This window comes from Ostrea edulis, chromosome 4, assembly GCF_947568905.1.
Source record: "Ostrea edulis chromosome 4, xbOstEdul1.1, whole genome shotgun sequence".
Taxonomy (NCBI): Eukaryota; Metazoa; Mollusca; class Bivalvia; order Ostreida; family Ostreidae; genus Ostrea; species Ostrea edulis.
The window spans coordinates 48,467,543-48,485,666 of NC_079167.1; the positions used below are offsets into that span (position 1 = coordinate 48,467,543).

An 18,124-nucleotide genomic window follows, 5' to 3' on the forward strand; every position below is an offset into this window, starting at 1 on the left:
TTTTTTCGAAAATTGAGCGAATTGGAGGATTTCCTCTGAAAAGAGGAAAAATCACATCCCTGCAATACTATTATTGGCCCATTGTTTGATTTCCCAACTGGATATATAAATTGAATTCCCCCCCCCCCCCCCCCCCCCCCCCCCGAAATTGATATCTTTCATGTATTTATGGTTGATTTACATCATGTAAAAACCCAATGATGTAATTTTCTCTCTCAGGTGTTTGGCATCATATAGATTCATATCCATTGACCTGAGCTAAAAATAAAAGGGCAATTCAAATTTATTTCATTTATTACATATCAACTTTGTATAATTCAACAAGTTATTTCTAAAACACTGTTTCCTTCAATACTTTCTCATTATTCATACATTGAATATCTAGTTTTACTGGGCGCTTTAAAAATCTGGACAGTAATTCTTCACTGTACACTTGTAAGAAATGTAACTCGGTTAATGCTTTGTGTCTCAGCAGTCTGGAATTTTCTTTTACCACCATTGTAATGTCAACCAAATTTTGTCTGTGTTTGATTATTATCCGATTCCTTTCATCATAAGTTTGTGGAAAAGTCCCTGCCAGGAATTTCCTAACAAAGACATCTTCAAAAATTATCTCGGGTGATCCTGTCTCTCCATGCAGATTTGCTACAACATAGAATTTTTGTGAAACAAATCTGGAGTATTAAAAATGACATTGCAAATAAAACAAAAGCTACTGTGAGCAATGCTCACTAAGAATACCCCCTGCTTACCCCAATCTCCCAAAGGGTGTTGTTAATAGGTATAAATTACCTCTTTCCTGAGTGTAAAAATATTATATGCCTTTGTAGAAGAAAATGGAAGATATAGTCCAAACACAAATCCATGGCATAAACCTATAATTTTGACCTTGAGATCAAAGGTCAAGGTCATAAAGAGGTCATGAATGTACATGACACATAGTCTCATGGTGATACACCCATGTCTTATGGTATGACTATGTCAAAACCCTATAATCAATTTTGAACTTGAGGTCAAAGTTCAAGGTTATAGAGTGGTCATGAAGGTATCCGACACATCGTCTCATGGTGATACACTCATGTGTCAAATACGGTATGCCTTTGTCAAAGAACAAAGAAGTCATGGCCCTGACACGAATCCATTGTAAAAACCTTTAATTTTGACCTTGAGGTCAAGGTCATATGGAGGTCATGAAGGTACATGTCATATGGAGGTCATGAAGGTACATGACACATCGTCTCATGGTGATACACTCATGTGTCAAATATGGTATGCCTATGTCAAAGAACAGAGAAATTATGGCCCGGACACTAATCCATTGTAAAAAACCTTCAATTTTGACCTCGAGGTCAATGATCAAGGTCATATTGAGGTCATGAAGGTACTCAACACATCGTCTCATGGTGATCCACCTGTGTGCCAAATATGGTATGCCTAAGTCAAAGAACAAAGAAGTTATGGTCCGGACACGAACCTGCACAGACAGACGGACAGACAGAGTGATTCCTATATACCCCTGAACGAAGTTTATCATAAGATAATTATGATCGAAGATAATTATTATCATATTTTTCTTGTACATCATATGGAATATACAAACCCTGATGAATTCTGTACCACATTCCTCAATTAACACTAAATATAATTATTCCACACCAACACTAGTATACATGGCAAAATCCACAAGCACTCAACGTTTTAAATATCTATAATCAACAAGAGATTACAAACATATATGCCCCCATGGTGTATAGCATAAAAAGTCTCCTATAACACATATGCCCCCCATGGTGCAAAATTGAAAAGGGTTATACACACACATCATTTAATTGATAGTAGTATCATCAATTCAAATTATGGAGCAGACAATATCTTCCTATGTCAAGAGTGAATTGACCATGTGACCTAAAAATCAACTGGGGTCATCTACTCCTTATGCTGTACCAGTGTACTAAGTTTGGTGTCAATCAAGCAAATAATTCTTAAAATATAGAAGACAATATATTACTATGTCCAGTTCAACTATTGACTTTTGACCTCAAAAACAATATGGGTCATCTTCTCCTGAAGATGTACCAGTGTACTAAGTTTGATGTCTGTCAAGCAAAAGGGTTATCAAGATATTGAGTGGACAGTATATTATATGTCCAGTTTGACCCTTGACCTTTGACCATGTGACTTCAAAATCAATAGGAGTCATCTTCTCCTGAACATACACCAGTGTACTAAGTTGGATGTCTGTCAAGCAAAGGGTTCTCAAGATATTGAGTGGACAGTATATTCCAATGTCCAGGTTAACTCTTGACCTTTAAACAGGGAGTGGCACTGAATGCAGGGTAGTGTATAACCCTGCAAACAATAAAATTCGGGTGGTTTTGGGAGAGGCTGGCATGGGAAGTCTAGGAAATCTACTGCAATGCCAAAACAACATTGGAAATGTTCATTACCCCTCCTTCTTTTGCTTCGACTCCAACCCACCAAGTTTTGTCACCCATTGTGACAACATTGAAAATTTACAGACATTTGGCTGTATAAATGTCACTGTGAACATTTGAGAGTATGCCCATGTGTGGGTGTTAATTCAGTTATTGTAAACTTTTCTTAAATATTATCTATGACATTTACTTTCAACCAATTTTAATACAACGAATGCATGAAAAAGTGAAGTTATCATGTTGAACGTTGAAAAAAATAAAATAAGATATATGCCAATAGATAGAGTGTTCAAGATCCATTACCTTGATATCTAACATATTTACTGCTAATTATAATATTTTCAATTTTATCTACCAATGAAAAAAGGGTTATCCCAAAATTTTCTCAACTTCCGTTCTCCCTTTACCGATTTATCACATTTGAGTAGCAGTAAATGATGTTTGATGGTTGATTATAGCCAATAAATGGACTTTATTTCCGGCTCACCATGACGATGCAATTGCTCTAAACAGTAGGGGTCTAATCGTCATATATCGATCTTTTTGCTGAAAATTCCAAGCGATGCATCTGGTAAAAAAGACAAAGAGGTCCATGGGCCACATCCCTCACCTGAGTCATCTTGGCCCATATTCAAAGATTTTCCGTATATATTCGCAAATAAAACTTTGATCCCTATTGTGGCCCCAACCTACCGCCAGGGACCATGATTTTTACAAACTTGAATCTGCACAATGTCAGGAAGACTTCATGTAAATGTAAACTTTTCTGGCCCAGTGATTCTTGAGACGAAGATTTTTAAAGATTTTCTCTATACATTTGTATGTAAAACTTTTATCCCCCATTGCGGCCCCATCCTAACTCCGGAGGTCATAATTTCAACAAATTTGAATCTGCACTATTTCAGAAAGCTTACATGTAAATTTGTATTTTCCAAGCCCAGTGGTTTTTAAAAGATTTTACCTATATATTCACATGTAAAACTTTGATCCCCTATTGTGGCCCCATCCTACCCTCGGGGGCCATGATTTTAAGAAACTTGAATCTGCATTATGTCAGAAAGCTTTTATGTAAATCTCAGCTCTTCTGGCCCAGTGGTTCTTGAGAAGAAGATTTTTAAAGATTTTCCCCTATTTATTCCCATGTGAAACTTTGATCCCCTATTGTGGGCCCAACCTACCCCCAGGGGCCATGATTTTAATGAACTTGAATCTGCACTATGTCAGGAAGCTTTCATGTAAATCTCAGCTCTTCTGGTACAGTGGTTCTTGAGAAGAAGTATCTTAAACATTTTCCCTATTCATTCTCATGTAAAACTTTGGGGAATCCCCTATTATGGTCCCCACCTATCCGCGGGGGCCATGATTTTAACAAACTTGAATCTGCACTATGTCAGGAAGCTTTCATGTAAATTTGTAAGCTTTTTTATGTGATTAAGTATTTTTGTAATTATCTCCCCTTTCAAGGAGGCCATGCCTTTTATTTGAACAATTTTGAAAGCCCTTCACCCAAGGATGCTTTTGGTCAAGTTTGGTTGGAATTGGCCTGGTGGTTCTGGAGAAGACTTTATCTTTCAGCTCAGGTGAGCTAAAAACCAAGATGGTGGCGTGATATACATTGTGGATATTTTGTTTATAGGAAGACATTTTTATATTATTATAGATTTTTAAAATTTTGAGTGCCTGTGGACAAAATCATATACTGTGATATCTACATTTACCAATGCTTTGTAAAACAAAAAACCTTTACTTTTCCAAGTATTGCAGTTCTTAATATGAACATGTGAGAAGTCGGGGACACATTGTAAACGTATCTACTATATTTGTGTTTTGTATACAAACATTGCTTTGTGTTTCGTAACTTACTTGTGTTCCAGGAGTTCCATGATTTTCTAACACCTATTGTATATGGGGGATTTATTTCCTCATAAGTGAAATTATGTTGACCTTTCCTGGGATATTGTTTTTTGCCAGCCCTGAGATTTTTGCAGAGATGAGATGATGTACAGAATGCCCTTGACAGGCCTTTATAGCTTTGTGAACAATACAGGAATCTCTGAAAAAATTAAACAAATAAAATCGATAAATTATTAAAGAACAAGAGTACCGCAAACGGTGCAATATACGCCCGACGGACAGTGAAATTCAACCTGGAAGCATATTGTGCACTCTGAATTCATACAACACACATTCTGAATAGAAAAGCCTTAAAGTGATGGTGCACCAATCCATCTGACATGTGAACTGATTATGTATTAAATTTTCACTGAGATTGAGGTTGTGACAAAATGTTAGTGCAATATCTATTTATGATGATAAAAAGTCCAGGAAACCATTTCATCTACTAAAGTAGGTCGTGGTGCACCAATTAAGTTGAAATGTGAACTGATTATGTATTTCTCTGAAAGGGAGGTTTGACTAAATTTCAGAGCAATACCTGTGACCATACCAAAAAAAATCTGGAAAACTGTTTGACCTACTTCTACACCTAAAGTACTGAAGGTACGCCAATACAGCTGAAATGTTAACTGCACTTGTCTTCCTCCGAGAGGAGGCCTTTGACTATATATCAGGGCATTATCTGCATTCGTAAAGAAAAAAAGCTCAGAAAACTGTCTGACTTATTTTTAGCCCATTCCTCTGAGAGGAAGCCTTTGACTAAATATTACGGCAATATCTGTATCCGTAAGGAAAAAAAGCCTGGAAAACCATTTGATCTATTTTTCCAAAAAGTGGTCAACGATGGACCAATCCAGCTGAAATGCAAACTGAACTTGTAATCCTCTGAGAGGAAGCCTTTGATTAAATATTAGGGCAATATCTGTATCCGTAAGGAAAAAAAGCCTGGAAAACCATTTGACCTATTTTTCCAAAAAGTAGGTCAAGGATGGACCAATCCAGTTGAAATGCAAACTGAACTTGCATTCCTCTGAGAGGAAGCCTTTGACAAAATATCAGGGCAATATCTGTATAGGTAATGGAAAAAAGCCTGGAATACTGTTTGACCTATTTTTTCCAAAAAGTAGGTCAAGGATGGACCAGTCCAGCTGAAATACAAACTGAACTTGTATTCCTCTGAGAGGAAGCCTTTGATTTAGTTCGTCAATACAACCTATCATTGGGTCAAATGCTGTCTGACGTGTTTCATACCGATTGTTAAGCCGTTCTTGGCACACTGATTTTGACTATAGGTAACTCCGTTTACCTGATCACGATATAGGGCTCACGGCGGGTGTGACCGGTCGACAGGGGATGCTTACTCCTCCTAGGCACCTGATCCCACCTCTGGTGTGTCCAGGGGTCCGTGTTTGCCCAACTATCTATTTTGTATTGCTTGTAGGAGTTATGAGATTGATTACTGTTCGTTATCTTTGCCTTTCCTTTGACTAACTATCAGGGCAATATCTGTATCCATAATCAAAAACAGCCTGGAAAACTATTTGACCTACTTTTAGTCCTAATGTAGGTCACGGACGGACGGACCAATCCAGCTGAAATGCAAACTGAAGTCGTATTCCTCTGAAAGGAAGCTTATGTGTAAATTTCAGGGTAATATCTGTATCTGTTTGACCTACTTATAGCCCTAAAGTAGGTCAAGGATGGACCAATTCAGCTGAAATGCAAATTCACTTACAATTCTTGAGGGAGATAATGTGACCAAATTTCAAAGTTGTACATGCATCAGTTACGGAAAGAAGTCTGGAAAACATGAACCAGGACGGATGGACGACCAGCCAGCCGTCCGTCCGGACAGCGCCAGAACATAATACTTCCCATCTGATGACAGGCGTATAAAAAGGCCTGGAAAACTGTTTGACCTGTTTTTTTGTTTTTTTTTTAAAAAGTAGGTCAAGGATGACCTTTTTTTTTTTTTTTTTTTTTTTTTTACAAAAAGTAGGTCAAGGGTGGACCAATCCAGCTGAAATGCAAACTGAACTTGTATTCCTCTGAGAGGAAGCCTTTGACTAAATATCAGGGCAATATCTGTATCCATAATGAAAAAAGCCCAGAAATCTGTTTGACCTATTTTTAGCTCAAAAGTAGGTCAAGGATGGACCAATCAAGCTGGGAAGCCTTTGACTAAATATAAGGGCAATATCTGTATCCATAATGAAAAAAAGTCCGGAAAACTGTTTGACTTACTTATAGCCCTAAAGTAGGTCAAGGATGAACCAATCCAGCTGAAATGCAAACTCACTCTTACAATTCTTGAGGGAGATATTGTGATCAAATTTCAAAGTTGTACATGCATCCATTACGGACGGACAGCCAGCCAGCCAGCCAGACAGCGCAATAACATAATACATGTACGTCCCATCTAATGACGGGCATATAAAAATATTAATTACATATACAACATGGATATAAAGAGACATTGCTAATTCATGATTGTGCTAAGCAATCCATGATCTACAAATTTTCAGAATTTGGAGAGAAATTATTATGTAGTCATACAGTACTTTATATCTGATGATGGGAATTGGTGACAATTTCATAATCGATGACTGGTTTACCGTAACTAACTAACGATCGATTATAATCAAACATTTAAAAATAATTTAACTACTGAAAGAAGTTTGATGAATATTTTTTACATAATCAGACATTTAAAAATAATTTAACTACTGAAAGAAGTTTGATGAATATTTTTTACATTTATAAATGTTGTTTTTATTGCTAAAATAGTGTAAAAAAATCAATATATGCACCCAGGGGTGCATGAGTTGAGTTGCATGGGATATATTGTAAAGTCAGGAATGATGTGGCATATTTATAATTGAGAAGAACTAATTTCAGTTTTAAACTTTTCGAGTTACTGTCCAGAAACCATATTTGTCTGAAGTTTTCAATCTATTTTCGGTCCCTGTGACCTTGACCTTTGTTCTCCAAAATCAATAGGCGGCTTGCTTTGCTGGTATCCAACAATATATCCAAGTTTCATTTGATTCAAATTAAAAATTTTCGAGTTATCCTCCGGAAAGCAAATATTTTTGGAATTTTAAATCTATTTTCGGTCACTTTGACCTTTGACCTATTTTCTCCAAAATCAATAGGGGTCTTCCTTACCTGGTACATAAAAATATCTTTAAGTATCATTTGATTCCGATTTAAACTTTCTGAATTATCATCCAGAAACCAAATATTTCTGAAATTTTCATTCTATATTCGGTCACTGTGACCTTGACCTTTTGTTCTCCAAAATCAATAGGGGTCTTCCTTACCTGGTACCCAACAATATATCAAAGTTTTATTTGATTCGGATTTAAACTTTCTGAGTTATCATCCGGAAACCAAATTTTTCTGAAATTTTCATTGTATTTTCGGTCACTGTGACCTTGACCTTTGACCATTTTTCTACAAAATCAATAGTGGTCTTCCTTACCTGGTACCCAACAATATCTCAAAGTTTCATTTGATTAGATTGTAAACTTTTCCAGTTATCATCCAGAAACCAATTGTTGACGCCCAACCGACCGCCCGCCAACCCACCCGCCCGCATCACCAAACCAATAGCTGAGATCAACTTCGTTGCAACTCGGCTAATAAATATTTTCTGTGTGTATTTGTGTTTCTTTTACTATTTTACATATTTTACATATATAACAGCCATTACGATTTTTAGAAGGGTCTATACACCAAAAACGGAAGTCATTTGCTTTAGTTATATGCCTGTATATCAAAGTTACATGTCATTACATGCAACATACAATGTTCCAGCATAACTAAAATTCAGTAAAGAAAAATTAGGAGAGGAATTAATTTTATCAACAACAACAAAAAAAGATAATAAAAACAAGAGGCCCATGGGCCACATCTCTCACCTGAGTCACCTTGACTCATATGTAAAGATTTTTCCTATATTATATTCGCATGTAAAACTTTGATCCCTATTGAGACCCCAACCTACTCCCGGGGGCCATGATTTTTTCAAAATTGAATCTGCACTATGTCAGGAAGCTTTCATGTGAATGACAACTTTTCTGGCCCAGTAATTTTTCTGAAGAAGATTTTTTATGATTTTCCCTATATATTTGTAAGTAAAAATTGATCCCCTATTGTCACCTCATCTTACCTCCGGGGGCCATGATTTTAACAAACTTGAATCTGCACTATGTCAGGAAGCTTTTATGTAAATTTCAACTTTCCTGGCCCAGTAGTTTTTGAGAAGATTTTTAAAGATTTTCCCTATATATTTGTATGTAAAACTTTGATCCCCTTTTGTGGCCCCATCCTATCTTTGGGGGCCATGATTTTAATTTTAACAAACTTAAATTCACACTATGTTAAGAAGCTTGCATGTAAATTTCCACTTTCTTGGCCCAATAGTTATTGAGAAGAAGATTTTTATATTGGTATGTAAAACTTTGATCCCCTATTGTGGCTCCATGATCCCCATCCAACCCCAGGGGCCATGATTTTAAAAAAACTTAAATTTGCACTATGTCAGGAAGCTTTCATGTAAATATCAGTTTTTCTGGCTCAGTGGTTCTTGAAGAGAAGATCTCAAAGATTTTCCCCATATATTTGTATGCATAACTTTGATCCCCTATTGTGGCCCCATCCAACATCCGGGGGCCATAATTTTAACAAACTTGAATCTGTAAATTTCAGCTCTTCTGGCCCAGTGGTTCTTGAGAAGAAGTTTTTTTTAAATGACCCCACCCTATTTTTGCATTTTTTTCCACGGGCGTATAACAATAGGCATCTTTCTCTAATCATGGTGATCAAATGTACCAAGTTGCAATATTCTGGAGCTTATGGTTCAGTTTGTATCCTGCCTACAAGGTTTTCCTACTAAGTGATACTGTTACCTTGATCATTGACCTTGAAAAGCAATAGGCATCTTCCTCTCATCATGGTGATCAAATGTACCAAGTTGCAATATTCTGGGGCTTATGGTTTACCGTTAAATTTGTACACTGCCTACAAAGTTTTCCTACTTAAATGATACTGTGACCTTGACCTTTGACCTTGAAAAACAAAAGACGTCTTCCTTTCATCATTGTGATCAAATGTACCATGTTGCAATATCTTGAAGCTTACGGTTCGGTTTATATCCTGCCTACAAGGTTTTCCTACTAAATAATACTGCGACCTTGACGTTTGACCTCTAACCCTGAAAAACAATAGACATCTTCACTTTATCATGGCGATCAAATGTACCAACTCGCAATAATCTGGACCTTACAGTTCGGTTTGTATTCTGCCCACAAGGTCAGGACTGACAGGCAGAAGACTCCATACCATAATATGTCCCATCTTTGGAGGGTGTATAAAACCATATAATTGAAATATAATTTTCTAAATCGAGCCCTTAGAATATGCAAACAATAGATTGATTTTTTATTATAATCAATGATTGGAACATAGCTATTTATATCACAAGAGGAAGCCTTCAAATAAGTACCATAGTGGTTGTGAGAAGACAACATCCAACAAAAAAGTTTCCACAAATATATTGAGCTAAACCTTTCGTTGATGTTACAATGACTATAGCTGCAGAACTGTAGCTCGATCTCCGAAAAAATTATGTTGACAGACCGGTATTTTTTCAGAGAGCTACAATGACTAATGCAGTTGACAAATGTAAGAAGCATCACCAAAGCCCACTGCATTGTGAATTTCCAGTCTTTTTACTTTTGTTAGACAAAGTTTTTGTGAGGAAGATCTTGTCCTATTCGAGTCCAAGTGAGATTCAATATTTCAATTGTTCCGGTGTCAGTTTTCTAGTTCCTGATATTTGTTACAGCTGTGGAAGCAGTGATGATGTGAAGAAAGTTTATGGTGCCTACCCAGTTTGTAAACATAACATAGAAAGAAAAGAATACCTATTATAAAAACAAAGCCAAAAGACTATCTGAATATTTACTTAAAATGATCTTAAAACTTTATATCAAATATTTCTTCACTTAGGGCAGTTATGTTTATTTATGTTTTATATACATATACCGTCGTCTGCCCCATTTCGGTGACTGACCAGAATTGGTGACCTTTAGTTTACGTGTGCGCGTTGTCGTTTCCGGGTGTTGATAATGTCATCAATTTTGCCGTAGTGTTTGCAAACATACACAGAACACGTCTTCAATTTTTCCCCGAAAATGAACTACTAGAAGGAGAGTATGCAAACAATCAACACGAGCACCCCAAAAATAAGCCCATTTACTTATTACTTTTTCAAGCAAACCTTCAAATTAATATAAAGTATACCAAAAGTCTAGAAATTTACACTACCGGTATGTTATTTCATTAATTGATGTTTAGTTGCACATACCTCCTGTATATATGTTTTTTAAACAGTTACAAACCGGTACATAGAATCACCGAAATTACCGCTAATCACCGAAATTACCAAAGAAATGACCGAAATTACCAATAAAGGGGCCGAAATTACCTCAATGTATGTTTATCTATATACTATCTAGTCACACATCAAATTTCATGAAGATTGGTAACAATTTAAAGGAGTTATGGTCATTAAACCGATTAATGTGAAGCGTAAATTTATACGAGTTATTTCTCATGTTATATACATCGTATTAATGGTATTGATTTATACAATGTGTGATAAATAGATAAAATAAAATATTTGTCCTGAATTTTATATTGCCATTTGGAACTTACTGGCTATTCATAGTTCGCTTACTGAGTACCTATCGGTAAAGGGAATTAACTCAGATTCACACGTCACAATAATCGGTTTTATGGAAACAATTCCTTCAAATCATTACTAATCTTCATGAGATTTGATGTGTGACTAGATGGTATATAGATGAACATATACTGAGGTAATTTCGGCCCCTTCATTGGTAATTTCGGCCATTTCTTTGGTAATTTCGGTGATTAGCGGTAATTCTATGCACCCGTTACAAACTTTTGACAAACCTATATTAACAATGGTCACCGAAATAGGTGACGTCAACGTTTTAGGAGCACAATGTGACATGTTTTTTTGTTACAAAAATATATTCAATTAACGTACCAATGGATTTGGAAGTTTTGGATGAAAGTAAAGGAATTTAATTACTTTAAAGGTAGGATATTATTTATTTATTTAATCCAAGTGATTATTGAGAAAATCGTGGTTTATCACTAAGGTCACTGAAACTGGTAAGTCGACGATACATAGTATAAAAATATTTCAATCCCATTCATGTATATGTTAAAAGTTTTAATATAAAACTCTGGGAGAAAACTAAAATGGGTTGTTTCTGCTGCTTAATTTCATTCATATACTGAGTATTTGGCAAATAGATATATTGTTAAAATTGAACCTGGTAAAAGCACAGGGTTTTGACACAACCTGAGCAAACTGGTATATAGTATTTATTCACTAAATACTATAAATTCCAGTTTGCTCAGATTGTGTCAAAACAATGTGGATCATACATATGTATCATGAACATAATACATTTTAAAAAATGTGTACTATACTAGTACTAGATCTAGATCGGTCCAGTCTAATACATGTAGCTGCGCTCGCTCAAATTAATTTTATACGGTCAGTATAATAATGAAACAAATTTGTGGCCATTTTGTTACGCTTGCGGCAATATTATGAATATATCTTGTAATTCACCTGTGAGAGAAATGACATCCTTCGGGCCGATGAGAGAGTCAATAACCGGAAATTGTGGGAAGGGGACCAGACAAGCGAATCAGCGTGTAAGGAATGATAACTGTGGATAGAGATTGCTGTGATCAATGAGTGGCGGGCCCGCCCCAGTATAGCTCCACTCGTGCAATTTTGTAAGCTAGTTTCTCATTGGCTACAATGCGACATCTCAACCAATCAGTAATTTGTTACCTTTAGTGCGCAACGTAGACTGCCATTTTGCGTCGTGTACATACGGAGACTGTGGAATTTGTAAGTTTTTTTTTCCCCAGGACTCAGAAATTTAGTCTCTAATTTGTTTGGATATATAAGAATCTTTGAAGGCCTTCACTTAAAGTAGGATACATCAGATGTACATATTGAAATACTATAGACCTCGCTTTTTGTCCTTCTAGAACATCTGTCATTGTAATTCTGAGCTGATGCAGTGATGGTGATGCAGCACATCCGTCGGCTTTTTAACCGTGTTTGTCTATAAGTTTAGAAGTAGGAGGTAAAATTGAAATAAGTAGGAAACAACTTTCGCGAGGGGGTCCACAGGCATGCCCCCTTCCCCAGTTTCCTTAGAAAATATTTGTTAGAAGACACTATAATGGCCATTTCCTAGCTTTTAGACACTAAAATAGGCCTATAGCATTAAATTAGTAAATTTATCCGCAAAATGTGCTACAGCCAACTGTCAAAAGTTTGTAGACAAATGGCGGACGTCGATGTCCAAATGTCAACGCAATACACTGATTTTCACATAACCATGATATTCAATGTCATCAGGTTTTAAGGTCTAAAAAGATCAGAATGGTGTTTTTCTTTTGCATTGAAACAGGTTATTTGTCTCTAATAGGCATACAACAAATAAAAAATGACACCTAATATAACTTGTGGCTTGAGAAACAAAGTGCAACTGTTTTGTTATTTCAGAAGTCTAGAAAAATGTCCATGTCACATTTTATTTCCTACATTTCTTTCTTTGAATGTCCAGAGTGATATACCACATCAATATTGGCAAATACAAATAATTTCACCCCGATATATGATGTTTTTTTTGAAAAATAATTAAACAGGGCATAACTGTCGCATCAACCAATGTAATTTATGAGTCTGTGTAGATTTTGCGCCTTATCATAAAAATGTACTATCAATTTTTTCACATAGTCTTTAAAGTAAACGCCAAGTGTAACAAAAAATGGAATAATACAGGTTTTTTTCATTTGGTAATCTTTTAAAAAGCTAGAAACACAGATTAGATACGGTTTTGATTTGTAAACTTAAGAATGTAATCATAGGAGACATTTATTTCACCAAAACTATTGATTCTAGATACGTTTTCCACCTAACACTACAAAACTTGATGAAAACGAAGAGATAAATGATCAACAGGAAGGGATACAGTGTTTGGAATTGGTTTAAAACTTGGTGTAGACCACGGACCTATGCCAAAACAAGATGATATAGACCTTTTTGAAATGGCATAGGTCTACCGCAACATTGAAAAAAAAAATAACACAAATTTTAAACATTGTTATTTACTTCTAATATACTCAGAAAGCATATTTTCTTTCCATTTCCATAACAATGTCCTCCTTTCCTCCTAATGTTTATCGGACGTAGACTTTTGGGATAACTCTATTGCTTTAAACCTAGAAAATCAGCATAGACAATTTGATCTATCCCAATTACAACGGCATTGACTGGTGTCATTTGACATAGACTCGGTCTATGGTTAATTTCGAACACTGGGGATACTCAGTAAATTCCCCAAACACTAACAAAATGAAGCTGAAAATTAATTTACTAGACATAATCTACGAGACCATTACTTTAGCTAAAGGGAGAATATGAGGGAATGGAGTGTAACATGGCAAAGATTCAATATAGATTACGTGTATGAATCGAAAGTTTCAAGGCAGTGTATATGGCAGTATTGCCTTTTTATCGCTGACAGAACACTTCAAGATATGTAACACAATTTTTTCCGTTATTTATTTTTTATTGTAACAATTATTCACGTATATACATATAAATCAAATTAATTCATTATATGAACGTGTGTGTAATTATGAGAAATCACGCAGGCATCACACGTGAAGAAACTTACAGATCCTGTTCTGTATATTATAATGTTTTGTCCCGTAGATTACTAGAACTTGCGTATTGAACGCTGAGTTTATTTGAATTATTGCACTATGATAATTTCAATGAAATAAGTTTATTTCTTTTTAAAAGAGGTTTTACTTTAATAGCTAATTCAATTGTTTTATTGTTCAACATATAGTTTTATACTTTATTCATACGGACAAACTGTACTTGATACTCGGACTCGTAAATTACATTGGGTTTAAATGCAAAACAAGAGTATCTGTAGAGTAATGCTGCAGAAAACTTGAGATATATATTTCTTGGATATCTATCCAATTGATGATCAATTATGTTTCTTTTCGTCTGATGGTTTTAGTCTATTTTTGATGAGGAAATGTCATGCTTATGTGAAAATCAGTGAATAAGGATCTTCAGTGGCTATAAAATTACAAAGAGAATAAATCTTACCTCAGTATTTGGTTATATATCCCTTTGATCTGATCATTTCAACATTCTGGAAGGTAGAGATCGATAGAAGTTCCGTATGTAAGTAACAGGTATGTTATTCCAGATGTCATTTATATTTCTCTCCAAGTCAGTGACATTATTCTTAATATGTCTTACGGCATAACCATGTTTGAGGGTGAAGCAAAAGTATTGTCATTAGTATCTAGATCCATAACAGGACAAAAACTATCTCTAGTTATATTTATGTTTGACATCAATAATACATACTCATGTTTTGTCATCATATATAATATTCACATACATGTCAGTGCTCCAAGTTGCGACTAAAACGGTTGCATTTGCGACCAGAAAATCGATTTTGCGACTAGAGGTTATATTCAAGTCGCAGTTTTGCGAGTGGAGAAAAATTGGGCATCCAGTAGAATTTTTGTAATCGGTATCGGAAGTCTGAATAAATATTTTCAGTCTTGGTCAAAACAGGGTTTGAAAACAATCAAGATGGCGGTAAAACGAAGGTTAAAGAACTTTGGATTTATCAGTAGTAAAAAGTAGAAGCCTCGGCCTAGTACATGTAACGAAGAAATTAAAGAATCACACGGAGAAAGTTCTGCATTTAAAGATGACATAGCTGTGTCTAATGAAAAATGCAAAAGTAAAGGAAGAACCCCAGTCCTAATGGCTGAAGGAATTTTCGTGGTTGATATATAGAGATTGCAAAATGTTTTGTAGAATTTTTTGTGAGACCAAGCAGCCAGCAACATCCACAATTTCTGGACACCCATTGTCTGATTTCACCACGACCTGGTGTACATCTTTCAAATGTGGAAGTGTGACTATTCACGGCAACAGTAAGAGACACGTCTTTGTCAGTGACTGCATTATTAGCAGTAAGTCGAGCGGGGCAACTCTTGCTGCTAATTTTCACAGACAATTACAAACTCAGGATGTAGTGTTCTTATTGATGCTGGTGCTGATTGTTCAGCAAAAGTTCCAACAAAAGTAGAAGCTCTTATTCACATAAGCAGTGAAGGCCCACATATTGAGGACTTTAAAGCAAATCCTTGTGTGGAAGGCTGGGTTTTCTCCCCAGAAGCGTACTGTAAAATATGTAGAGGATGGCCCAATGCAATACAATTTTTGCCAGAGTAAATACTTGACTTGTTAACATCCATCATGTTTCACAGCATATTTCTATTCAGTTGAATAATAAAACAAACAAAATGCTTACATGGGTGTTGATTTTTTTTCTTGAAAGATATTCAATTTTTTAAAAAAAAAAACCTTGTAGGTCTTATTTACAAAGTCTTTTACCATGGCGATTAGAAATTTTGAACATAGCGACTAGAAATTTGAAAATGGCGACCAGAAATATTTCTAGGTCGCCATTATGCGACCTGATAGCAGATGTGACTTGGAGCACTGCATGTATAATAGTGTATATATATTCATATGGAAATAAATGCTGTAACACCAAAAAAATCAAAAACAAAAAAATATCCCGGAATTAGCACCTATCGTGTGAAGACTGATACCCTCAACATTAAACTCATGACAGGTTTTAGTGGTACGCTGTGGCTGATGGACGCTGGTAACCGTTCTTTTCCTGCCTTTCTCCAAATATAAACTCGATTGTTTTGTCCCAAAACAACTTTACATTCTTCAGTTTAGACCAGTTATGGTCAACAGTCATTTTCCTCTCGCCCATGCCACACGGATTTTCCTGTTTTGTTCCCGAATCCTAATTTACTTAATAGATAGATATTTATTCATTGGCAACTTTAAAAGTTGAAAGTACAATAACTAAGTTTAAAAAAAACACAAGAATATTAGCAAAATAAAAAACGTGATAAGAATGTACATGAAAAGACAAAGAATAATATTAAAAGCATTTACATACAATAAAAATATTTGGAGAAAAATATAAATAAACGGACGTACATAAGGTAAAACAGAACAAATTAATGAGTCTGTAATAAGGATTAAAAGTCTGCTGACTAGCTTTCAGAATACACTGTATACTTATGTATGCCTTTGATTTAGTATACACTAGGGTAGAAAACTGTTCTTGTAACGGTTTGTTTTAAATTTTGGTAAATAATATTTTGAGGAGTTTCTTAGATTATATAGGTTTTTGCAAATGTCAGGAAGGAGGCAGTGGAGTGTATGGGATGGGTCTTCCATATCCTTGAAAAGTTTTAAACATATATTAAACATACTTCCTGCATAATCTTCGATGGTACTTATTTTTTGACAAATAACGATGAATTGATCTTTCAGATACAGGAACTTGCTTACCTTGATTAATTTGGCCTGTTATGTCTTTTAATGTAGTGGTATGGTTAAGTTTTACAAGGCGCTCATCTCTAATGTCCATTTTTGTGGGGCATCCCGATTTTCTAGCATTTTCCGCACTTCCTCGAATTTCACACCGTTTTACTACATCATACACAGTTTTCCGGTCCATTGCCAGTTTACTTTTGGAAGGTTGGTACATTGTATCTGGGTTCTCTCTTCCACCAATAAAAACTGGGCGCCACAAGATAACTGAGAAATTGTTGAGTGTGGCGGAAAACAGCAATACAATCAAACAATCATGTAAACTCCTTGTTTATTAATCGATTCTTACTGTTTCACAATGCTCCAAACATCTTACAAATAACTTGTCTTACCAATATTTCTTGCACCGTTTTCCCTTTCGTAAACTGGAAAGCCAAACCTCTCACATAGCCCATGACTTGCTTCTAGTCGATTTTGTTAATGTCATGTAGTCCGCCATCTTTTTTTATGCCCCCCTTCAAAGAAGAGGGGCATATTGCTTTGCACCTGTCGGTCAGTTGGTAGACGACATGTTGTCTGCTCAATATCTTGAGAACCATTCACTTGATCATAATGATATTTCATATGTGGGTTGGTTATGAGTAGAAGAGGACCTCTGTTGTTTTTTAGGTCAAAAGGTCAAGGGTCAATCTACTCTGAACTTAGGAATATACTGTCCACTCAATATTTTTGAGAACCCTTTGTTTGACAGACATCAAACTTAGTACAGTGGTACATCCTAAGGAGTAGATGACCCCTATTGATTTTGAGGTCACATGGTCGAGGGTCGAACTGGACAGTAATATACTGTCCGCTCAATATATTGAGAACCCTTCGCTTGACAGACATCAAACTTAGTACACTGGTACATCTTCAGAAGATGACCCCTAATGATTTTGAGATCACATGGTCAAAGGTCAAGGGTTAAACTGGACATTGTAATATATTGTCTTCTATATTTTAAGAATTATTTGCTTGATTGACACCAAACTTGGTACACTCGTATAGCATAAGGAGTAGATGATCCCTATTGATTTTTAGGTCACATGGTCAATCCACTCTTGACACAGGAAGATATCGTCTGCTCAATATTTTGAATTGATGATACTACTATCAATTAAATTATGTGTGTGTTTAACCCTTTTCAATTTTGCACCATGGGGGGCATATGTGTTTTACAAATATCTCTTGTTTTTGTTGTACTTTCATTTTCTGTTAG

The 18,124-nt window shown here is 35.6% G+C and overlaps 2 protein-coding genes across 4 annotated transcripts in view; one reads left to right on the plus strand and one right to left on the minus strand.

The window, feature by feature from the left end:
• Positions 1–276: 276 nt before the first annotated feature.
• On the minus strand, positions 277–12,174 carry LOC125668659 (28S ribosomal protein S24, mitochondrial-like). Its single transcript, XM_048902984.2, has 3 exons — positions 12,010–12,174; positions 4,299–4,488; positions 277–645 (listed from the first exon to the last, which is right to left on the minus strand). The coding sequence occupies exons 1-3, from the start codon at positions 12,025–12,027 to the stop codon at positions 332–334; spliced, it is 522 nt and encodes a 173-aa protein (XP_048758941.2). The 5' UTR covers positions 12,028–12,174; the 3' UTR covers positions 277–331.
• A 22-nt stretch (positions 12,175–12,196) lies between these two features.
• LOC125668657 (GTP-binding protein SAR1-like) overlaps positions 12,197–18,124 on the plus strand; it is a 38,978-nt gene continuing 33,050 nt past the window's right edge. The window contains exon 1 of one of the 3 annotated variants that reach the window (XM_048902983.2): positions 12,197–12,297. The gene's annotated coding sequence lies outside the window, so the exon portion shown is untranslated. Of the gene's footprint in view, positions 12,539–14,502; positions 14,679–18,124 lie in introns of those variants that run through there. The other 2 variants (XM_056162810.1, XM_056162809.1) reach the window with 2 other exon arrangements.